At 29.2% G+C, this 24,993-nt stretch overlaps 4 protein-coding genes across 7 annotated transcripts in view; 1 reads left to right on the plus strand and 3 right to left on the minus strand.

Moving 5' to 3' along the window:
• Positions 1-106: 106 nt before the first annotated feature.
• Mus101 (mutagen-sensitive 101) lies at positions 107-5,772 on the minus strand. 4 transcript variants are annotated; one of them, XM_074249721.1, is made up of 3 exons: positions 5,611-5,772; positions 5,392-5,525; positions 107-3,797 (listed from the first exon to the last, which is right to left on the minus strand). In XM_074249721.1, exons 1-3 carry the CDS (start codon positions 5,716-5,718, stop codon positions 209-211), a joined length of 3,831 nt encoding a protein of 1,276 aa, XP_074105822.1. In that variant the 5' UTR covers positions 5,719-5,772; the 3' UTR covers positions 107-208. The 4 variants fall into 4 exon arrangements, with proteins under 4 accessions (XP_074105822.1, XP_074105821.1, XP_074105820.1 ...); XM_074249720.1 differs by having other exon boundaries at positions 107-3,794; positions 5,386-5,525; XM_074249719.1 differs by having other exon boundaries at positions 5,386-5,525.
• Positions 5,773-6,282: 510 nt separating this feature from the next.
• LOC141531687 (5-taurinomethyluridine-[tRNA] synthase subunit MTO1, mitochondrial) lies at positions 6,283-12,149 on the minus strand. Its single transcript, XM_074249622.1, has 6 exons — positions 11,915-12,149; positions 10,160-10,459; positions 7,685-8,895; positions 6,681-6,784; positions 6,551-6,605; positions 6,283-6,482 (listed from the first exon to the last, which is right to left on the minus strand). Exons 1-6 carry the CDS (start codon positions 12,147-12,149, stop codon positions 6,381-6,383), a joined length of 2,007 nt encoding a protein of 668 aa, XP_074105723.1. The 3' UTR covers positions 6,283-6,380.
• A 27-nt stretch (positions 12,150-12,176) lies between these two features.
• On the minus strand, positions 12,177-12,973 carry LOC141531695 (MKRN2 opposite strand protein-like). The gene has a single exon (XM_074249630.1). It carries the CDS (start codon positions 12,774-12,776, stop codon positions 12,177-12,179), a length of 600 nt encoding a protein of 199 aa, XP_074105731.1. The 5' UTR covers positions 12,777-12,973.
• A 2,090-nt stretch (positions 12,974-15,063) lies between these two features.
• Tpst (tyrosylprotein sulfotransferase) overlaps positions 15,064-24,993 on the plus strand; it is a 141,826-nt gene continuing 131,896 nt past the window's right edge. Inside the window, exons 1-2 of the mRNA XM_074249626.1 lie at positions 15,064-15,399; positions 15,504-15,650. The gene's annotated coding sequence lies outside the window, so the exon portion shown is untranslated. The remainder of the gene's footprint in view (positions 15,400-15,503; positions 15,651-24,993) is intronic.

Below are 24,993 nucleotides of genomic sequence, written 5' to 3' on the forward strand. Positions count from 1 at the left end.
AATTAAATAAAATAGATTTGACAAATAAATTTAATTCCTTAAAACTAATTTATTTTTATCACAAAAAATATTAATTGTCGCTGGTTATAAAATAAATGAAAATGAATTTTCTGATAAACAATAATTATTCGAAAAAAAAAAAAATCAATAAAAATACAAATATCTTACAAAAACATTAAATATTTAGTACAAAAACAAATCAAAATCTTCACTTAGGAACAAGAGACAAATATTTTTTAAAGTCCGGAATGACATGGTCACGAGGGTTCAAATTTTTCTCTTCAGTTAAGAACAAGTTCAAATAAGTCGGTAAGAAACACAAAATCCCTTTGCTGGCAAGCATGGCCCAGTCAATAGGCTGATCAACCTTGTTGACCTGAATAAGGCAATGGGTAATTTTTTTACCCTTAGGACTGTCATAAGGATGTTTAGCGGGTACAACGATACCACCACCAGCATTGATCAGTCTCTCAAACTGCTGGTATTTTTCCTTAGGCACCATCAGAATGGCGACCATATTTTCATAAGCACCGCTGTTTTTGTTACTGAGCTTGATCCTCCATCGGTAAGCAGCCTTGGCCAAGTCAATTTCCTGCTGAGCAGCCAATTCCTTATTATGAATACACTTGGGATTGCCCCACTCATGCTCTTCCTCGTTAACAAACTCCCCAGCGTTTTCGCAGACGCGAATATACGAGCAATGTAATATCCACTTACCAGAAGCGATACTTCCCAGCATTTTCTCATTCCTCGACGGTTTCATGCTCAGCAGATGCGTCGCAGTGGGATCAAAGTTTGCATCGGAAGATATTTCACCGCCCAGCTGCCGGATAGCTTCTTCGTAGCTGGACTTGTTCTTCACACCCGACAGCATAAACTTCCTCCTTGGTGTGTCCCGGATGCTAATTTCCAGTCTGGAGGACACAAGCGAGCTCTCGGGTGTCTGCAAGCTACTGCTCATCAATTTCGTGGACGTCATCTTCGGTGGATTTGGATCCTCCCATCCAACACTTTCCGGCTGAGTGTCCGGGACCAAATAGTTCGTGTGTTCTTTCGGTTCATCGTAAGGTCTGTTTTCATTGAGCGAGTACCTGGATTCCGTGGAGCTCCCTCGAGCAGAGTTCAGCAGCTTGTTCATGTGTTCCAGCTGCTCGTTGATGGGATTATTTTCAGTCTCCAGTTCATTTGCGAACAACTGCTTGGGAACAGGTTCACCAGGTTCTTCCTCGTAGCTCATATGAGCACTGTCATCATTCCCACTCAAATGAGTAGAATTAAGCCGTGAAGACTCTATTTGCTCAATGTGCTCAATTATCGACTGAGAATTCACTCTAAGCAGAGACTGTTCTTCAGGATCCTGACCCAGGTCTACGGACTGCTGGAGAACACCCGTTGACTTCTTGGCCGCCGACCAAATCTGTCTCTTCAACTCCGACAACGGAGTGCTGGGCGCGCGTTGCCGTGGTGGCTCTGTTTTATTTTTCGGACAATCGCTGATCCACTTGGAGATAGTCTTCTTCAAGCTTGCCGAAGGATTTGGCTCCACAGTAGCTCCATAGGGCGTTCGTGGAGTATTTACATGGAAAGGCGAGTTCGGAGTGTTCTGGTGACCACTTAGATTCAGCCTCTTGTTGATCAAAGGAGTGTCCAAGCCTGGAGTCTGAGACAAGCGACGCTTCGGCGTGAGAATTTGCCTTGCAACTGGAGTGGAAGGTGGGCCCATTATTTGCTCTGGAGGGTTGCGAACTGGAGCTACTGTTACGCCGACTAAAAACGGAGTTTCATCAACGAGAGTAAGTCTCTCGCCACAAGCAATCAGCCACTCAGCTGTCACTGCTGGAAGATTCCACTTGACAGCAGCGTTGTATTTGTTCCCAGTTGGTTCCACACAAATTAAATGAGTTGCTGCGAACTGGTTCTTCTCGACATTAGTTTTCCGGGCGAAAGTGTCTTGGTAATTAGCACCCAGAGCTATTGTCAACTCCTGGAGATAGTATCTTTCGGAACTACCGTAAGAACTGATGGCAATTACGCATTCTGAAAGCGGTTTTGCATCTGCAGGAATTGACAGCGGCCTGTGGTAGTACATTATATCAACCATTTTTTCAGATTCTATGCACTCTTCGATGAACAGAGGCGTCACAATTTCACCTACTGTGTGCTTAACTGTCGCGCCAGTGACAGGTACAATTGCAAAGTTAGGAATACCTTTGTAGGAGCTGGGAACAGCTTTACCGCCAACAGCCTGGAGAGTTGCATTCATCTGATGGTACTCTTCGTCGTCATACCCGAGTACCAAAAAAACCAATCCGTCAAATATTTGCTCGTGAACTGTCGACTGAGTAACATTGCTCTCGCTGTCCTGTGACACGGAAGGTAAATTCCGAAATCCAGCTGGAAGTCTGCTGGACTCTGAAGCAGTTCTCGAGACATGATTCCGACTTGAACTAATTTTCGCCTCGCTGCGCCTGTCATTAAAAACCGGCTCTGGAGGATTGTCGCTCATCTTATTGAGATACTGCTGGACAATATCCGGCTCCTCATCCTGAGGCTTGTTGAAGCTAAAGATTGGTACCGGTGGCCTGCGGGGTTTCTGCAGCATCTGGAGGCTTTTTTTACTCAGCGGCGAGGCAGGCTCCGTGGTCTTGCGGCCAGTCACTTGCTTTTCAAAGCTATGCGCGCCTTCTGGCGCAGGTTTCTTGAGATTTATGCTCTCCTGCAGCCAACTGATTGTCACTATGTGCGGACTCAAGCCTTTGGATTTAATGACCTTCAATTCACTGGCAGCTTTGCTCATGTCACCAACAATCACGTGAGACAGAGCGTCTGCCAAGTCATCGAACCTCGTAGCGCTGCCAGCGTTTAAAATCTTGTTTATTTTGTCTCGGTGCTGGGTGGCGAATCCCGCGAGGTAGATGTTACAGCCGTCGAGAAACGGCCCCGCTTTTTTGGCTTTTTTCGCGTCAAGAATCTCCAGAATACCGACGTAACTCGGTGTCAACGTTGCGGATTCCGGCGCAGAGCTCATTGTCGACTGCATGGTGTCGTCGATAAAATTGCGGGAAGAATGCGGAATTATGCTCATGCCTGAGCAGTCCAAAGGCTCCAGCACACGCTGAGTGGATCCTGGCTCGGGTGTCGAGCACTTCATACTATTATTATTAGGAGTGATCAAGTAATCGTGATACGGAAGCGCGTATCCAACCTCAACACTCTTAAAGACCCATTCTTGTTTTATACAAGGCAAATTGTGTGTCATAGCATATTTTATCTTCTCGCTTTTGGTAGAAAATTCATTAGTAATAACTGTGGTGACTTTCGAGCCGTCAAGAGGTCCCATAAACTCACCTCCATGTTTAGTGATCAGCTCTCTTATTTTTTCCTTGTCCTTTTTTCCGACATTCGACGCTGTAACGACAATATCAAAAAATACTGGACATTTGTATCTGTCAAAACAAGGCTCCGTAGCTTTCACAAAAGTCTTGAGGTTCTCTTCCCAGACTTTTGTTATCCAATTGCGCTTATAAACTGGGATGTTTTTGGTGCAGGCCATTTCGTATTTCGTAGACGTTGCCGAGTTTGCCACCAGGTGAGTGATACATCCGCGCAAATCTCTACAGTAAATTCCTCCCATGTATTCGACAAGTTTCTGGATTTCTTCTTTTTCCTCGACGGTGAATCCGGACGCGGTTATCACCAGGCCTTGCATTGAAGTTGTGTATATTGGGCTCTGCCCCTCGGGAATCGGATCGCAGGTCAAGAAACAGCGGAGCAAGCACGGTGGCCCGACAATTCTACTAAAAGTAAATTAAATATTTTTTTTTTAGAAAGAATTTTTAATATTAATTTTTTAATATTAATTTAACCCTTGAGAGGTACACTGATCATTTTAAAACATTTCATTTTGATCTTGGTTCGAAGGAAACAGCTGTTGGATTTATTTTTTAAAAATGTGATGTTAATAAATTAGTAAAATTAATGACAATAAAATTAGCTGACATTTGATCATTTTTTTTTTTAAAGTTTATAAAATTCTTTTAAAAAAATTATATTCATAATTTTTTTTTTTTGATTTGCAAAAAAAGAACAAAAGAACAAAATAAAAAACAAAAGCTTTTTTCTCGTTTTTTCATTAAATAAATTCTAATTAATTTTTCTTTTTTAATTAATGTGATTTAATTTTAAATACTTTCTATTGATGTATATGGGTGATTCTCTGTAAGGATGTTTTTTTTTGCTGCCCCAGGCATATTTTTATTAGAAAAATTGTTATTTTGTAACTAAAAAAAATTTATTACAAAATTAAAAAAACATTTCTATTTGGAGCATTGAAAACTAAAATGAAATAAATTTTGGTTTTTTTGCTATAAATTCGTAAACCACCGAAACAGTCCCTTGGGCTGTCCCATTCCCAAAATTGAAACTTTAAAATTAAATTTTAAATTATTCGTCCATAATATATAATTTGGTCCATAATGTTTATAAACTTAATTAGTTAATTAACAATCTTCTTCAATAAAAAGTACCGAAAATTAATTTGTTTCATTAAATTCATTAAACCAAAGTTTGTCCCAGGCGTTTTAAGAACAGACCCCTGCCAGAAGTTCAAAGCCAAAAAAAAATTCAGCGTGTTATTTTACCTTTTGTAAAGTTTATAAGGATCTAACTAGCCTTAAGTTAATAACCATAGGGCTGTTAGCGCTTTATCGCCATTTTATTTAGTGTCAAAAACACCGTTTGTGCTGGAAACATGTGTCTGGGCCACGAGAAACTCAGTCCCCTGGCAATTATTTTTATTTATAATTTATTTATAAAATTGGATCCATAAGTCTTAATATTATTCTAATTAATGTAAATATTTATTGAGAACTTGAAAAGTTGAATGCATTGAAATAGTTTGCTTGATTTTTCTCAATTTGATAAAAAAAAAAACAGTCGCCTGGCAAACAGTCCCCTGTCATGTTAATTGGCAAAAAATACACAAATATCGAAAAAATAAAAATAAAATTAGTTGTTTATTTATTTATTATCATTAAGCTGATAGTTTTGTAGCCCTTGTTAATTTTTTTTTTTAATAAAATTAAAAGTAATTTGATCGGATAATTTTGTACAGATTTAAGACGTCCTTACAGAGAATCACCCATATAGCCGATAAGCGTATGTTGATTAATAAATAATTTAATTGCATTAAATATTGTTTTTTCTTTTGATCATTTAATATATAATTATTAATAATTATTTTCTTTTAATCAAATCGAAAAAATATTCAAATGTCAACTGATTTCAGTTTTGTGTAATAAACTCATATAGATCTAGTACGATACAGCCAGTGTACCAGTCAAGTGTTGGAAAACGCTACCTCCCAAGGGTCAAAGTAAAACTTACAAGCACCTGAAACTCTCTAAATGCTTAAAAATTTCTCCAGAAAATTCTTCCAGGACAAAAATGTCAGTTTTGGTCGGATGCATTTTCTTGCACTCCTCCTCTGTGACCCAGCGTGGTTGCAGGTTATTGTCCTCACATTTCTAACCATTAAAATATTAAAGTTAGTATTTTGCAAAAATAAAAAAAAAAAAAAAAGATGTATTGATAAATAAAATAAAAACTTACATTAAATGCATCCCACATATCCTCAGAGCAAGATTGTTCATTCTCATATTTGGAAAATACAACAAAATAAATGTTTAAAGAATCCAGTTGACTGTTTTGACTGGTCATGATTAATAATATTTTTTTTATACAAAAATTTTACAAACTATATCACCGATTAATCTCAGTTGTGTCAATAATATGTTTATGTAAAAATATATATATATATATATATATATATATATATATATATATATATATATATATATTTATTTATTTATTTATTTTACAATCTGTTTATAAACAACAACTCACTGACGCTCCCTTATCGCTTACCCAACAGCTGAGTTGACTGTCGCCATTTTTACCCGCGAAACATTGTTTTATTTAAATTTTACTAGCAGCGCCACCAAACGACCAAATCTTGAAAAATTTTGCATTTATTAAAAATTTAAATATAAATGAAAATTTTTGATTTTTTTTTTTAATTAAATAAAAAAAAAAAAAAACTTGTTTAAAAAAAATATTAATTAAATTGTAACCAAAAAAATATTTCTAAAAAATTACATTTATAGTTTTTTGATTTTTTTACAAGTGAAATTTTTTTTTCTTAATTATTTAATTGAAATTTTTTCCAAAAAAATTTCTAAAAATTTTGAAATCTCAACTAACTTCATTTTGAAAAATAAAAAATTTTCTTATATTACTTTTTTTATTACCGGATATTTTATTATTAATATTATTAAAAATAATTATTTACAATTATCATGAATATTTAATTTTTGTAATAATTAATTTCTATTATATACATTGCGTTTAATCTGTTGAAGATGTTTAACAATTCTCAGCGTCGCTGCGGGTGTAACTCCGGGTATTCTCGTCGCCGCAGCAACCTGCAATTTATTTATCAATTATAAGACCATTCTTTTAATTAACAACCTGATTTAACGATAATATTTACCGTTTGCGGCTGCATAGCTGTGAGTTTTTCTCTATCTTCCGTCGAAAGGTTGATCCTGAACATAATAAAAATAGTTTCAATTAATTACATTCTCATAGTGTTAAAATTTTTAATTAATTACTTAACGTACTTTTCATAATTAAAGTCTAAGGGTATCTGCATTTTTTCGTGTTTGCGTACTTCTTCAACTTCTCGTAACTGCTCTTTAATACAAAAATCATAGGTGACTTCGATCTGAAATATTATTAGTAAAATTAGTATTAAAAATTTGTAAATTAAGTACATGATGTTTATAATTATTTAGTTTCGTGGGTCACAATAATTTAAATAATACAAATAGTATCAAGAATTTTTGGTAATTATTTACAAGCATGGTCGAGCCTATTTTTGGCCATATCTAAGTGAAAAATTAACATTTTTTTATTCTGCTTGTTTTTACGGCGAATTTATGATAAAAAATTTCGTGAAAGAAAAAAAATAAAGATTTTGATAGCTTTTTGCGTTTAAAAGTTGGAAAAAATTATGGCTCTTATATTTTTGGATAAAATTTATATTTTATCTTTTTTTGATAGGTTTTTTTTTTAAAAGGTACATTAAAAAAATGAAAAATTAAAAAAAAAAAAAAAAGTTGAATATCACAATTTTCTAAAAAATTTATAATTTTTTTTTTAATTTGTAAAATTAGTTAAAATTGTGGAAATCAACGTTTTTTTAATTGTTAATTTTTTTTATGTATTTTTCAAAAAAATTTATAAAAATTTTCAAAAAAATTTTATTCAAAAAAATTAAAAAAAAAATTAATTTAATAAAAAAAAAAAAAAATTATTTTAATAAAAAAAAAAAAACAATTAATTAAATGAAAAAGAATTTCTTAAACAAAATAAAACTTTGGTAGGTGATAAGCTCACTTGTAAATAATTACCGAATTTTTTTCTAACAATGATAAATTTTTTTTTTAAGTTCTCTAAAAAATAGAATTAATAAAAAAATTTTTTTTAAATGTCAATTTGTTAATAAAATTCTAGAATTCTACAATTCTATTGAAAATTAACTAAAAAAAAAAAAAAAATTATAAAAAAATTTTATAATTATTAAGAACTTAAATTTAATAAAAAACATCAAAACTCTAAGTACCTTAACACGACGTGCCAATATTTTGTCTCCCTGAAATTTTCCAAACATCTCTGGAATTTTTTCAACAAAATCATCAAATTTAAGATCAAAAAAACTACTTGATAAAAGAGCAAATCCACTCTTAGCCTTGTGATTTTTAACTCTTTTGAGTCCAAATAAATCGGACCACTCTTTGCTAGTCTTAGAAATCGATCTAAGCAGATGCATGCTTTCTTGCAACCTATCATCTAGCTTGGAGGTCTTCTCCATGCGTTCCGGCAAGACACAGCCGGTTTTGAACCCCTTTCCCGTTAGTCTCAAGTCAGCGTTATCCGGCCTGAGACTTACACGGAACTCGGCGCGACTTGTAAACATGCGATAGGGTTCTGTTGTTCCCCGAGACGTCAAGTCGTCAATTAAAACTCCTATGTAGCCTTCTGTTCGATCGACAATGAGAGCTGGTTTATTAAGAACTTTAGCCGCAGCATTAGCACCAGCGATTATTCCTTGCGCAGCAGCTTCTTCGTAGCCAGTCGTGCCATTTATCTGTCCAGCCAAAAAGAGCCCGCGAATCCTTCGAGTTTCCAACTCGTAGGTCAACTCCAGGGGGTCGATGAAGTCATACTCGACTCCGTAACCAGGACGCACTATTTCAGCTTTTTCCAACCCTGGTATACAATTAACCAGTTGCTGCTGCTTGTCTGCTGGCAATGTGCATGACAATCCTCCAGGATAAATAACATCTGACGTCAATCCTTCTGGTTCCAGCCAGATCTGGTGGCCTGACGTCTTAAATTTCAACACTTTACTTTCGATACTCGGGCAATAACGCGGACCAATTACTTCTTCTGTGACATGGCTATTGCAGTGCATATTGTCTCTAATTATTTGAGCGACTCGCTCGTTTGTATAAGTTAAGTAGCAGGGCAGCTGCTCGCTGGGATTTATCAACACACGCTCACTCATAAATGAAAATGGCTCTGGTATCTCGTCTGGAACTTGAATTTCACACTTTGAAAAGTCTATCGTTGACTTCTTTAATCGCGGCGGGGTTCCTGTTTTCAATCGGCTCATTCGAAAGCCCAAGTCTTCCAAAGTATTGGCTAATCCTATACTTGGCTCGTCGCCTATTCTTCCAGCTGGACGCTTTTCTAAGCCAATGTTTATTTGTCCTTTTAGAAAAGTTCCCGTTGTTATTACGACTGTTTCACTGAATATTTTTGTACCGTCTTCTGAAATATATTAAAAAGTTTTTATTAAAAAATTTAAAAAATTATATTATAGCTAATCTTTCTTCTAAAAATTAGAAGAATAAAAATGTTCATTTTTTTTTTATATTTATTTTTGATGGTAATTATTTACAAGTGAGGTCTTTTTTTTTATTCTGCTTGTTTTTACGGTGAATTTATGATAAAAAATGTGAAAGAAAAAAATAAAGATTTCGATAGTTTTTTTGCCATCAAGAGTTGGAAAAAATTTTGGCTCTCATGTTTTTTGAATAAAATTTCTATTTTATCTTTTTTTGATATATATTTTTAAAAAGTACATAAAAAAACGAACAATTAAAAAAAAAATTAGAATATCACAATTTTCTAAAAAATTTATAAATTTGTAAAATTTGTTAAAATTGTGATAATCAACTTTTTTTTTTAATTTTTAATTTTATATATTTTTCAAAAAAAAAAAAAAATATATCAATAAAATCAAATAGAAATTTCGTTCAAAAAAATGAAAATAAAAATTGTTGACCCTTGTAAATATTTACCATAAGATTAATTATAAAATTCGTTTAATTTATTTAAAATAAAGTAATAACCAGTTATAAAATCTAGTTAATAGATATTTGTGATAAAATAAAAAATATTCAATTACATCAACAAATTTTGATCTTAATTATCACTTAAGTACATTTTCTTTGAAATATAAATATGAAATGCTAACTTTTATCATAAAAAATAATAGAATTAAATTAAAAAAAAAAACTTTAAAATTAGGGTTTATATTTTAAATAATTAGAATATAGTTTAAACATTTTTAGTATTTAAAAAATGAATAATCACAATATTCTTTATATATCTTACAAAAAAATCCTTAAATAATGACTAACTAAAAAATTTATCGATAATTTTTTATCATTACAAATATCTCTTAACAATACTATATTACTCGCGGGTTACTAAGGGTACCTAAGTTGATAATAATAATTAATTTTTTTTTTTTTATTTTATTTAATTTTAAAGCTAAAATTTTTTCTCGAAAAAAGTAAAACTACAATTGTAAAAAAATGCATTTACATTCTTTGCCACAAAATTCTTACTACTTGAAAGTAATTCTTTTATTATTAATAAAAATTTTATATTTCTAACACAGCATACTACTTTTAGCTGCAAGTCGTGCAGTCAATAAATTTAGAAAAGAAAAAAAGAGCTGAATAATTTTCGTCGTAAAAATTTACTGGCGAATTTTTTTTTCAGGTATTTCGTGACTAAAACTTACTTAAAGTAATACCGCAACATTTGTTGGAATCGCGCTGTAGAATAAGATCCTCGACTGAGGACTCACGTATCTCCAACCCTTGAGTGTTAAATAATTCCGCCTGGAGATTTGTTCTGTAGAGATCACGATCAATTTGGGCTCGAAGGCCCCATACAGCTGGTCCTTTACGTTTGTTTAATATTCTATAATGCACTCCAGAAACATCGCAAATTCGGCTGCAGATACCATCAAGTGCGTCGACTTCTCTTACTAAATTTCCTTTGCCTATCCCACCGAATGATGGATTACAGGACATTTCACCTGAAAAAATTCATAAAAATTATGTTTAAAAACACCAATTAAATAAAATCAAGTAATTTTATTTGTTAATAAGTTTAATGATTTTTTTTTCTAAGAGTTCATCAGATAAAAAAAATTTGAGAGATCATTGTGATTTATAACTTTTGAAAAATTATTTTTTTTTTTTAGATTTTTCAAAAGTATATATAGAAAAATTGAGAGAAGGAAATTAAAAAGCTGAAGAGAACAGACCTATGAAAAAGATGAAGAAGTCAACATAAAATGTTTTTATGTCAATTTTAGAACACTTTTATGACAATTTTAGTATACTTTAATGATTATTTTATAACAACTTTAGAATTTTTTAATGACAATTTTAGAACACTCTTACAACAATCTAAACATCCATTTTATGATGTTGATGACAATTTTAGAAAATTCGAGGTATTGTGAAATTTCTAGTAAGATAATTTTGGGATATTTTTAGTATACAATGACTCTATACACGCTTCTAACTTTAAGCGTTATTGATATAATTCTAATTATCTTAGAAGAAATAAATTAAATAGTCATAAGTGTATTCATATACTCAATGTTGTAATATAGTGCCATAAAAGTATCCGAAAATTGTCATAAAAACGTTATAAATTGTCATAAAAATGTCCTAAAATTGTCATGAAAATTAAGAAATTTTCTTAGGAAAGATTGTCATAAAAGTGTTTTAAAAATGTCCTAAAATTGTCATAACAGTATCGTAAAATTGTCATAAAAATGCCCTAAAGTTGTTATAACAGTATTCTAAAATTGTTATAAAAGTAATTATTACAATATTTTTTCTCCGAGTAATTTAGGATCCTAATCTTATTTTTCTTTTAGGACAATTTTTTTTTACACGGGTACAGACCCAATTTTAATGAAATTCAAACCACATATTCCATGTAGTACTAGCTATTGCATTAATTACAACCAAATCAAAATTTTGATTTTTACAATTTTTTTAAGACTAAAAACTGTAAAAAAAAAAAAACCCTATTTTTCAGTTTCTTTTTTCATGTCTGCGATTTTGTTATTTATCAATAAATATTAATCTCCGTAACTGATGCAATAGCTACTCATATATTGAAGGTAAATAACTTTGGTTTTAGTGTTTTAGATGAGCTGTTATTAAATTTACCAACTTTTGAAGGAGCTCCACTCACCCGTTATTTATTAATATAAAAGAAATTAAAAAAAATAAAGTTAGAAATTCTCTGCGGTATCCAAGAGTTGAGCTAAATAAGTTTTATATCAATATCTATAATAGTTTCTGTGTAAAAAAATAATGAATATTAGTTTTTTTTCTAGCGTCGGAATCAGAATGATCCCTTAACATAAACTTTACATTTTTAATTAATTTTGGTGAATTAAATTTTTCAAACATAAATAATTAAAAAGTTGATAAAATTAAGCTAAAATATATAAAAATAAATAAGATACCTATTGTACTTTTCTTATGAGTAACAAGTAAGGTCTTAGCACCCATTCTCGCAGCAGCTGCATAAGCTTCAGTGCCAGCATGTCCACCACCGATTACAATAACATCATACTTGTTACCATCAGGATTATTTTCATGACAACTACTAGCCGTCTGGATATCACGACAGCCAATTTTAATCCTTTCAATCTTCGTGACAAACAACGGAGACCTGATGATCTTCCTCAGTGACATCATCAGCTTATTTTCTTCTTTCCTTATCCTTCAAGCAACGTAACAACAAGTATTCTTCAATTTTCTATAAATATAAATATACTTTAATGTATAACGCAATTTAGGTAAGAAAAATTCATTAAACACATGCTCTTTATCAATAAATTTTAAATTTCCATAATTTAATAATTTAAGAAACTCAATGATGAAATTGTAACAATTAAAATTTTCAGAGTTGTAGTTTGATGCACTCCAGACAGGATTTATGACAATATTTGACAGAATTTTGTCCCAGTGGGAGTACCAAGACTCGGGAATTAAATTGTTAATGACAATGCAATCCGTCCAGTCGTTAAAATTGTTATGAATTATTCCGCGGTGGTCGTATTCATATAACTGGCATTGCGAATCAACCACACCAATGTGCATGTCCTTCGTGATGGTGTAGTCGTTGCAAAATGTTCCAACAGAAGGCTTCAGTACTATCGAAGCCGGGTTATTTGTCGCCTTTGTGCAACAGTACGGCAAGACAAATGGTTCTGTTAATAAATTTTTTATTTTCACCTGACAGATGGGACATTTTTCGGGGATTGCTTTGCAGAATATTGATTGCGAGTTACAGTGTTTGAAGCATAAAATGTCATAGTCCATTATTTATTTTAAATCAAATTTTTATTTATTATTTTATAAAAAAATTATTTAATATTTTTTTTTATCACTAAGTAATTTAAATCAATGAAAGTAATTAAAATTAATGTTTTATTTTTCACAGTAAATTAAGCAATGAGGTTAGAAACAGAAATTAATGAAATTAAATCAAGTATAATTTTTTTTTTTAATCATTTGAAGTTTTAATACTTTGCTTACATGTTTTAATTATTTTTTTAATTACTTGAGTAATTTTTTTAATTTTATTTTTTATGCTGATGAAATTACACGTGTTTTCACGTTACACTGCATTGAGACTGACATAACAATGGTAAGTAGAAATTGAGCTTATCGGCATTGATTTTAAAAAGTATTGTTAGAAATTTAAATTGCGCGCCTAAATTTTAACCAATAAGAGACCGGAGGACATTTATTTCGATAATCGATATATTTCTACACTGTCTAACTTCAATTCGATAATTCATTTTGTATTAGAGGAAGATGTTGAAATCAGCAGACGCACTGAACTATTTTTTAGTTTTATTTAATTAATAAATTATTACTGAGATAATGTTACAAAAAAACTCATCTATAGTTTTTACAACACTGAAGTTTACAGACATTAAAAATTTTTTTAGAATTTTGTTGCAATTAAATTATTAAAAAAAAAATTAATTAAAAAGTTTCACATGTGAAAATTTTTAGAAGTATTTTTTTATTGTAATTAATTTATGAAAAAAATTTTTAAAATTAACAGCTGACTGCTAACTTCAGTATTATAAAAAAATAGATAATGAAGACAAAAAAAACGTAATTTAATATCATTTTAATCTATATAAGTAAGTATCTCATTAAGTTTATAAATTATATTGATAGAAAGCATTGAAATAAAAAATTATGACAAATGGCCGTTAATGACACTGGCCATTATGACAAATTGACATTAATGATAAATTAACAAACATATTGCAGTTTAGTTTTTTTATAACAATTAAATAAGATTGTCCTAAAAAAACATTAAAAAAAATTGCAATTATAGTTTTTTTTTACTGTCTTTATAAATTTATTTTTTTAATCCTAGAAAATTGTCAAATGATCAATTCAAATTTGAATTTTTTTCAATATATTTAAAAATTTTCGAAGAAAATTCAATATGGCCATTTGCTTTTATTTTTTTTTTTATTTGAGAAAATTCGATTTAAAAATATTAAAAAAAAAAAAAAAACTAATTTTATCACAAAATTTTCCTCTGTAAATTGTCACTTCAAAAAATTGTCTAGAAAAACTTTAGTATCAGTTATAATACTGAAGTTAGTTGTCAGCTGTCAATTTTAAAAATTTTTTTAACAAATCAATTACAATTAAAAAAATACTTCTAAAAATTTTCACTTGTAATTTTTATTAATTTTCACATGTGAAACTTTTTAATTAAATTTTTTTTTATAATAATTTAATTGCTATAAAATTCTAAAAAAATTTTAAATATCTGTCAACTTCAGTGTCATGATCAATTTTGTTTATCAAAAAATAAATTGTTTTTTTGCTAAAGATTTTCATTTTGATGAGTATATTCGCCTTGGCAAAGATATTCACCTTGAGAATTCTTGTTTTTTTAATAATTAAATTCCAAGCGTGTTAAGTAATAATTTGTTTACTTCAACTGTTTATAATAAATTTTTTGACATTAAAGTTAGCTGTCACTTGACAATTTTTTTAATTTTATTTAGCAAAAAAAATTGCATTTTTTATTTTTTTAAATTTCTAGATGTCAATTTTTTTTTTAATGTTTTTCTAGTCATAATTTATTTGCAACAAAAATTAAAAAAATTATCAAATATCTGCTAAATAAATTTTGATTAAATTTTTAATTGTATTTAATTTTGTCACTTGACAATTTTTTAATTTTCTTCAACAAAAAAATTTGATCTAAAAAATCATTTAAAAAAAATTGGATTTTTAATTTATAAAAATTTCTACAAGTTCATTTTTTTAAAAATTTTTTTTATTATTTATTTGTTAAAAAAAATTTAAAAAATTGTGACAGCTAAATTTAATGTCATAAATTTTAAAATCAATGATAGTCAAACAGAGTTTCATCCTACCTGCCGACACTTAGAAAAAAAATTTTTTTTGAAACCAAAAAAATTTTAATTATCAGTAATAAAAATATTAATTCAAGTGAAACTAAAAAATTTCCAATGTCAAAAATCAATATAATAATTATTTCATAAAAAAAAGAACAAAATTTAGTTTTGATCAAAGTAGTAGATGGCATTAGTTTCGGGCGGTATCCGCGTGATGTTTGGCCGCGCTGTAATAGTCGCAGCTGATCCGCGAAGCCGAGTGGTTTAATAAGCGTGTAGCTAACGTTCGTAGTAAAAGTAAATGCGTGGAAGTTTGTTTATTTGAAAAACGGAGTGAGTGATGTTGACATTTAACTTGACACTGTTAAAAATAACCGGCTGATAATTTCTTCTCGGAAGAAGAATAAATAAAAAAAAAAAAAAAACTAAAGTTTGTTTTTAATTTTCTATGAAAATCTAAACACTGACAAGTGTAAACCGATAAATTTGTTCTACGGAAGTGAAAGGAGTCTAACCGTGTGCTGGAGTTCACGTCGTGACCGGTAAGTTTAGACATGTATGGCCTTTTAAATAACTTACAGTTATCCAACATAAATGATATAAGTGCTGTGTAATTTATTTAATAATTCGTCTTTCGTTTTTGTAGTTTGAAGTGAACTCTCGAGTTTTTGTTCTGCTATCGCTGTCACCGTCGCATCCGATCTTAATCGTGATGCTCATCGAGTAATAACAAGGATTAGATCGGGATGATGATGTACTAGATTCAGGAAAAACACACGTGTGCGAAAGTAATGTGAGTAGACCAGTTACTCTAACTTGTTACTCTAGACTACACATGTAGTATGTAGTGGATGCACTCTCAGCCGCTGCCGTTGCAGTTATAGGATGTAGAGAGTACTAGTGCAGACTAGATTAGAAGAGGTGACTGACACCTGATGCGTCAATGACCACGCATGTGGTTTTACTCCACTTGACCTTGCAATTATAGATCGTTTTCATTGATACGAGATCTGTCATCTGTCAATTCGTTTATCTACTTATCGGTAATTTTATAGTCAATCACTTTTTTATTTTTCTTGTAGGAAAATTACAGAGGAATTTAATGTTAGGGGAGTCAACTGACATCTGATCACATACATTATTTTAAATGGTTAAATTATTGAGATTTAGGCTTTAAATTACGCATCTAATAATTTTTTAAATTTTGACAAATAAATTGTTGAAAAAAAAATTTTTTTTAAATCAACTTTAAAAATTGAAAAAAAATATATATATATATATATATATATATATATATATATATATATATATATATATATATATATATATGAATGTAATTTTTAAAAATATTTTATTTTTAAATTGATAAAAATATTGTTGTGTCTACTGATCGTAGTATCATGTTAAAAAAAAAATTTGTCTTTAATATTGTAAATAATTTTATTTTGAGAAACTTTTTTTACAACAATGTATTTGTTAAAAATAATTCTAAAAATTATCAAATCTTTATTAATTTTGGTACCGTGTTATTTTATCGGAAATCTGGGATTAAAATACTTGAAATGGGAAATAAATTTCATTAAAAATTAAAAAAATTTATTTAGCAGGCACTTTTTAATTTTGAGACTTTTTTTCATAAAAATTTATACCGGATAGAATATTTATACACGTTAGCACTCATAATTTTTTTTTTTAATAAATACGTGTACAAATTTTTAATAGCAAGAAAATTTTTTGTGAAAAAATTTAAGATAGGGTTTTTTTATAAAGATCTGCAATATTTTAAATTTGAAACTTGAAATTTAAAAAAAATTGTAAAAATATTTATTTAAAATTTGATAATTTCATTTTCTATAACTAGGAAAATTGTCCCCAAATTCAAAGTAAATTTTTTTCCTTGAAAACAAAGTACTTTCAAAGCTTTCAAAGTTACATTTACAAAATAAAGGTATCTGATGCCACTCTGTGCATAAGAATAATTTATAACTTCACTGTCTGAAAACAAACTATAAATGGATTCGTACAAGTCTATGGAGACCTATGTCGGTTTCTAAGAAGATATTTTCAGTAGATATCTTCTGAACCTTCTGACCTAGATTTTTTTTTATTGATTATAGATAATAAAAATACTTATAGGAGAATATGGATATAAAGTTATTTTCAATTGGTCAACTTTTGATCCAATGTGTTATTTATCTCAATAATCTGAATATTAATTAGTCTTTGACATGTAGTTTTTGAAAGAAACCTAAAGGTCAAAATAAAAAAGGTTTCTAGGAACAATTAAAAATTTTGTAACAAAAGAAAATTGTTTCTTTTGTTAGGTGGCAGTAATCGATAATAATACCCACACATGTGGCCTTACTTTCGTATATACGGAGAAAATTAAATAATAGCAGTTACTATCTAGATGTGGTAAAAAATTTTACCATCAACCTGATCGTAGTGAATACTATTTAGATGGTTGTAGAAATCATCTAGGTGGTAGCATTTACCATATTTATAATAATTGTTACAATTCTGTATGTTAATAAGAGTTAATTACTATTATCATCCTAAATGGTTATATTTATAATTTCTGATGGTAACAGTTACCATCAGGAATTATAGCAGCTACTATCTAAGGTAGTAAGTAGAATTTAAACATCAGGGTTTAAAAACTACGGTCAAAGACGTAAATATATACTGAGAGAAAAATATAGGTATTATTCCTATAAATTTATGGGATTATTTCCTATACTGATTGTAGAAACGATTACTATGATTATGGGAATGACGGCCATAATATTAGGAAGTATTCCTAGAATTTATAAGATCATTTCCAATAATTATGGAAATAGTTACGACACGAATTAATGGAGTGGTTCCTATATTTACAGGAATTGTTTCTATAATTTATAGGAGCCGTAACTTGTGAACTATAAAAAAATAAAATTTTGCTTCATTAGACAATGACTTTTGTTAAATTGCCCTGTACTTTTTTTAACTATTGACATTTTTAAAGATATAAGCTCATACTGATGTTACACTCATCAAGAGCTTTCGTTTGAGTACCCACATGCATTTTTTATATATTTTTCATATATACATGTATATAATATATGAAATATATTTTCTTTAATTTTCTTTCCGTGTACTTGAAAATTATTGAATTTTTGATCAATTTTTTCATAGAATTCAATAATATTAATTACTATCTTTGATAGTAAATATAACCATCCTGATAGTAATTGTTGTCATCCTGATTGTAACTGTTACTAAAAAAAATGGTAACTGCTATCACAAAAAAATAATAGCACTAACCATCTTTGCGTTGAAAAATGTTTTAATCATCCTAGATGATTGGAGCTACAAATTTAGTATAACTCTTATCATTTAATTTTCTCCGTGTAGTATACTTAATGACTTTTTATTGATAAAGTAATCGAAAGCAGTTTGGATTTTTGACATCTAATCTATTACGTATAATGTACAGTGAACCATCAAAAATTCCAACTGGTAATTGGAACAATAGCTCCAATACCAACTTTGTTATCTGTCAGGTAACTTTAATCGTTTTTTATTTTTTTATTATGTTAATAAGAACATTTTTGATAATATTTATTTTATAGTCTTTTGTAAGTTATTGGAGTTAGATTATTATTTAATTTACGAGTTTGAAATACTATATTGTAATGTTGATTCAAGATAAAATGAAAAAATATATTACCATCGTTTTTTATGTTTGACAGAAGATTATAAAAATGTAAATATTTATCCACGAGCTCATGTTAATTTCAATATTTCATGCTTAATTCAGGAGTCCATTCATTAGACAAGAAAAGTATATTTTTCCGGGTTAAAAATAAAACTTACTTTTGATTTAAAATTTTTGTCAGTTTTAACTTACTTTTTTCTTTTCTAGAAATATTGAATTTCTATTACATTAAATTTTTTCGGATTAATTAAAATCGATTTGATAAAAACGTCGATATCACTTATAGTTTGGTTTTTTTTTTCTAAATCAAAAAATTCATAATTGAGTTAAAATAAAATTAATTTTCATAGTTTTGCGAATTATAAAGTTAAAGAAGTTGAAAGTAAGAAGAATAAAATTTGACAGCATCAATTATGACTTGCCGGCGTATAAAAAGGAATAATTAAATAAATAAATATAAAATCGAAGATTTTTCACCCGAACATTTAATCATTAAACGATTTGGTGATTTTTAAGGATTTTTTTTTAAATTGTAGTATTGATTGATTATCTTATAAGCTGAGAGGAAAAAGATATACAAATTCTGTATAGCGGAAGAATCACAAATTATTTATTCAATATTCGTGGCTTCCGTAGAACTCGAACACAGGAAACCCTAAATATTGAAGAGATTGAAAGATTTGAACTTATTCTATTTTATAAAAAAAATTTTTTTTTTTTTAAATAAAGAAATTTAAGTGAAAAAAGTCAAGATCTGAAGTAAAATGGAAAACTTTAAAAGAAAGTGAGAGTAATAAAGACAAAATTAAGAGCGGTTGATATTTAATTTTTAAACGTGTTTTGCTTATGAATAAGATAAAATTTTCAAAAAAAAAAAAAAAAAATGCTTCGCTCTTCGATAGATAATTAAATTATCTATCGAAGAGCGAAGCGTTTTTTTTTTGAAAATTTTTATTTATTTATGCATAAAAGGTATTTCATGATTCCATTTTTTGTACAAGTATTACAGAGATACATCCCTTTTTTCAATGAAGGGCGAGAGAGAAAAAATTGTAAACCCTTCTTAAGTATTATTTTGATCCGGGTCTATATTGATAAAATTCCTCTTTTTGTGTTAAATTTTATGCAACAAAAAAAAATGCTAAAAATTTGAAGAAATAATGAAGATAAATAAAAAAAAATAGTAATTTTTGTTTTTAATTTATATGCGATATTTTTTAATAGATATTTTTTGATGTACAAAATGTATTTTTAAATACACTTTAAATTATCATGCAAATTTCATATTTTCCTTATGTATATATTAGCTGTACTTATGTGAATTATAATTTTATGTATATCATTTTTGCCATCCGGCTTTGTGCTTTGGCATTTAAATCTAATAAATAAATAAATAAATAAATAAATAAATATTTTATATTTTTACAATTGTTAGAATTCTTTAGCTATTGATTGCTAAACAATAAAAAAAATTATACAATTATTAAACATCAATTTAGAAACATTTAGTCTCAAAGTAATTTAATAGCCATTAAGAATTAATTCGATAAAAAAGCTTATTCTTTTAACATTCTTTGTTAAATACTACTCACACTTTCAATTCTGAAGAGTTAATTGATATTAAATTTTTACGTGAATCACATTTCTTTCGAAAAGTTTGAATAAATAGAGAACAAGATTAAATAAATTGAATGAATTTCCGCATCTGTCCTGAATCTTGATAAATTCTTCTCGCAATAGAAATTCTTTAACTAAATTAAACCGTTTGGAAGATCGTGAAGGTATGACGAGAATTTTTTTATAAAAAATTCTATTGCTGTCGTGCGTTATTATAAAATTTTGAACGTTATTCGGAAACTTTAATTCGAATATTTCATCGAGAAATTTTTTCCGATTTAAAAAAATACCTTAGTTTTTATCAAATTACACATTTATTTTTTGATAGCCTTTTATGCAGAAAAAGAATTTAGGAAGATATTCGTCAAACTATTGAATGTAGATTAATCGATGTTATTATCAAATCAAATTTTTCCAACGTTATAAGTTATGGAGATCTTAATACGAAAATTAAAAAAAAATTTATTTGAACCCAATTTTGAAAAACATTATTGAGTTTTGCTTTTTTTGCAATTAATTTTTCCGAAATAGTAATTTTACTACAATTTTAATCTTTTTCAACAGTTATCTCACTTCTTTTTAATTTAGTTTCTCAACTTTTCAAAGGGTCTGAAAGATGGCGGCAGTAGTATTTTCCGAAATGAGAAGTATACTTAAAAATGGTGTTTTAACCGCATTGAATTTTTACTTTTAAGTATACTATAGCGAATAATAATGTATACATAAAAGAAAAAAAAAACGGAATCGTGAAATGACAGTATTTCTAACATTCTTTCCAAGAAATCAACTGTCACTCGGTAGAAAAATAGTTGAAGGAAAGTTTCAAACAAATATTAGTAATTGAAGAAGAAAGGCCATGAACCATATCGTCATAGAACATTCCGATCAACTCTTATAATCCTCTTCTAAAAAGTTTATGGCCGGATGTCGTATCGTTTTACGTCACTTCTGTGACTATTTTATTCGGTTGTTGATTTGTCGACTGAGATAGTGGCGGGATTTTTAAAAGAATGAAGGCGAGCGAAGCGAGCGTGTTAAGTCTAGTTTAGATAAAAAATATGAAAATATATCATGTAAGCAAACTATTCGTAACGTGATTGGTCAAATATATCAAAGCATAAAAATATATGCAAATCCTAAATTCATGCGCGCGCGAGCGCGCGCAAATTTAAATTCTGGTTATAATAAATTTTTATGTTAAAATGTAGAGTAGTGTTGCTAAAAAACATTATCGTGTTTCTTATAAGTTCTGAAAGATGGCGTTAGTAGTATCTTATATAAAAACTGTTAGAAACGCGTTTGTTCTACTAAACGTTTATTAAGAATAATGAGAGCTTCATATATGTAAAAGTTAAAGGCTTACAATAATATAAATATATGGGACAATAGAGATTAAGATAGTTCTAATTGTATAAATGAGGATTTGCTCAGAAGTGGAGTCGTCCTTCCTTGTTGCTCGGGTCTTAGAGGAACCTCAAGGGTGGGGAGTAAGTACAAGGCCCGCTTGTACATTTCATCCCTTTCTATCGCTCCTAGAGACTAGAGAGTGGCTCCTCTGGTTACCCTTAGCGCGATGGAAGGGGGACGACGTAACTTTCACAACTATACTTGAAAATGGCGTTTTTTATGTTAAAGAAGCGGGTTAAAAGAAAATTGTGGAAAGCTCACAATTTATTGATTATTTTAGTTCTTTTTTGGATATAATTTATAAATTGAATAAAAAAAAATTTATTAATTAACAAGTTTTTGTTTTTGAAGTAATTTTTAAAGTAAAATGTTGAAATTTGACGTTTTTAATAAAAAATTTCCTTGCAATTAATTTTTATGGAACGAACTGATTTAAGTTAACACAAAATATGAGTTTAAGGCATCTACATTTAAGTTACGGAATTTTAACAGCAAATATCTCTGAAATTCAAATGATGAATATTAATAGTAAAGAGTACAGGATAAAGTAAAACGTGAATAAAGTTGAGAATTAAAAGGAAAACTGATATTAATGCAGCAGATAAGCTATTCTGCAAAGTTCACCAAATATGATAGATTTAGTAAACAGAGCGCAAACTCATACGTTTCATTATCAGTGAAGATAATGTATGAGGTTAATTAATTATTTAGAATATTATTGTTATTATTGGTATCTACGGCAGCGTTTTCGCTTATTAAACAAATAAATCCATTATTCAACAGTCATGCTTCCGTAGATGAATTGAATGTTTTAAGTAAAACTAAAAATAATAAAACCAAGAGTTTGTCGATAGTTAAACTAATTTTTTTTTTAATTAAATTAGTTCGATGAAAGTTTTTTTAAATCACAGATTTGAACAAGCTTGCGGATGGATGGATTTTTTTTAATTAAATTTAGTCTGTGCAAATGATTTCTTTGTGTGTAACAGCGTCAAATATCCGTCGGACGGCAATCGACACTCGACTTCCTATAGCCATCGACGTAGACACGTCCACGGAAATTTCAATATCGAGTGCAAGCGAGGAGACTGAGTGAGATGGGTTTATATGCAGATAGATAGATAAATAGATAGATGGTTGGGTGGATGAATACCAGAGGAGGTAGATGGATAGATTTGCCAGACATACAGTAGGTGATGCTAGTCTGCTAGTAGTTGATAGATTGAATACCATTCGAGTGGGAACTCGATGATTTTTAGACCCAACGCTTCTGCTTCTACTTTACTTATACATCTGACTCTTGACAGAAAAAAAATACCAATCAAGAATACTGGTTGTCAATTTGTGTGTGTCACTATTTGCCCAGGAAACTTTTTGAATTTACCGGTTTAAGCTAGTTTTATTACCGATATTATTTATATTTTTAGACTTCCGTTGGCAAATAGCAAGCGGAAATAATTATTGCTGGATTTCGTAGATTTATTTTGTTTTTTAACTAATATTAGTTGATATTATCAAATGACAATGACTAATGGCTAATTTTTGACCTTACAAGTTTGATTTTTGTTTTGTAATAATAATAATTGTGGAGTATGTTTCAAATGTATCTATGCATTTGAATATTGATTTGTGATACTTGCCGAATGGGGTTATCTATTTGAGTTTGAGATTAGCAGTCGATACATTCAATCAACTTGGGATTCTATTACACGGAAAAAAGTAAACTGTAATAAATGATAGTCGAGTTGTAATAAATAATGATCAACTGATAAAAATTACCATTTCAAACAGTAAAATCGTGATTTTACTAGTCACTATGTAATATTTATTATTTAAATGCTACAATTTATTGTTTACACGCTAAAAAATACTATTTCAAACAGTAATAATCGCTATGTGAAAGTCGAAAATGTTAAAGTATAATAATTAAGAACTTTGACTTTGATATTTATAATTTCGTATGTAAAAAATGATCGTATGATATTTAAAAAATATAAACTACAGTTAGTAAATTTTTATATAAGCAACGTCAATATTTACAAAGTAAAATGGTAAATTTTAAACGCAACGCTAAAGATGGAACTGTAATTATTGATGTGCTTCGACGGGTAAAATATACATTTTAAAAGTAGAATTTTTACTGTTTCAAACGTTAAATTCTCCCAGAGTGTAGGACCTACCCCTTCTCCTTATTTGTAACGTTAGTGCTCTTGCAGAGCATTAGCATGTACTACAGTTGAATCGCGTTATGAGTCCGGCTTGTTTTCTTAGTTTTTGAACCAGACTCGCGTTAATAAGAGAGAGACATAAGGAGGGCTCATAATGCGACTCGACTGTATTTTTTTTGCCAATGCGCATGACTTTTTTAACACGTGTTGGACAGCACCGATTTCAACACTGCCAAGATAGCCAGAAATACGTGGTTAATAAAACTCCTGACAACAATGACCCTCCAACGTTCTTATAGCGTTGCGGTTAAGTGATAGTATCGCGTGCGTTAAGGTTACTATTCGAAACTCGGTTAGGGCAATATTTTTCTGAATTTATTTTTAAGGCAAGCGTAAGACTTCATTCACAATGAATGAATGCAAATGTGATTGAAATCTTTATCCCTTCCTCCATCCAGCTCCTCTAAAAAACTTCGAAAATAAAAAATGTAAAAAAAAGAAATGTTAATTAAACAAAAAAAAACAAAAAAAAGACAAAATAAAAAAAAATTTTTTTATTTATAGTTTTTTTTTATTGTTAATTTTTTTGTTAATCCCGATAGCAAATTTAATAAATTATATCCGAAAATAATATTTAAAAACTATAAAATTTAAATAGTCAGGGTTGTTATTTACTATTATTATTTTTAAAAATTACTTGGCGTGATATTATAAAATACATATTAAAATGGCGATTTTTACTGTTTGAAACTGTAAAATTTATAAAACCACTGTTGTTATTTACTATAGTCATAGTCACAATTTACTCGGTACGATAGTATAGACTACACATTGAAATGGCAATTTTTACTGTTTGAAACTGTAATTTTTAAAGATGAAAGAGTCGTTATTTACTATAGTGACCGCTACTAATCACTTATTTTGGATATTAAATTATAAATTGTGGCTTTTATACTTTCTACATTTAGATTTGTAATATTTACATTTTTGCCACCCCGATATCCACTGTACAGTTTGAAACTGTAAAAAGTAACCGGAATCCGAGTGAATTTTACAGTTTACTTTTTTCCGTGTAGATTTATTTACTTGAAAATTGATAAATTTTTAGTAAAGCTAATAATTATTTAAAAAAAAAAGAATAAGTTAATGTTTTTTATTACTTTCAAAGCTTTAAATGATTATTATGTTCATAATAATCGTTGGAACAACGTAATTAATTTTTTTAATATTTTATTGCATTTAAAAAA

This window comes from Cotesia typhae, unplaced genomic scaffold, assembly GCF_013202065.1.
Source record: "Cotesia typhae breed Kobodo isofemale line unplaced genomic scaffold, CoteBio_Ctyphae contig_50, whole genome shotgun sequence".
Classification (NCBI taxonomy): Eukaryota; Metazoa; Arthropoda; class Insecta; order Hymenoptera; family Braconidae; genus Cotesia; species Cotesia typhae.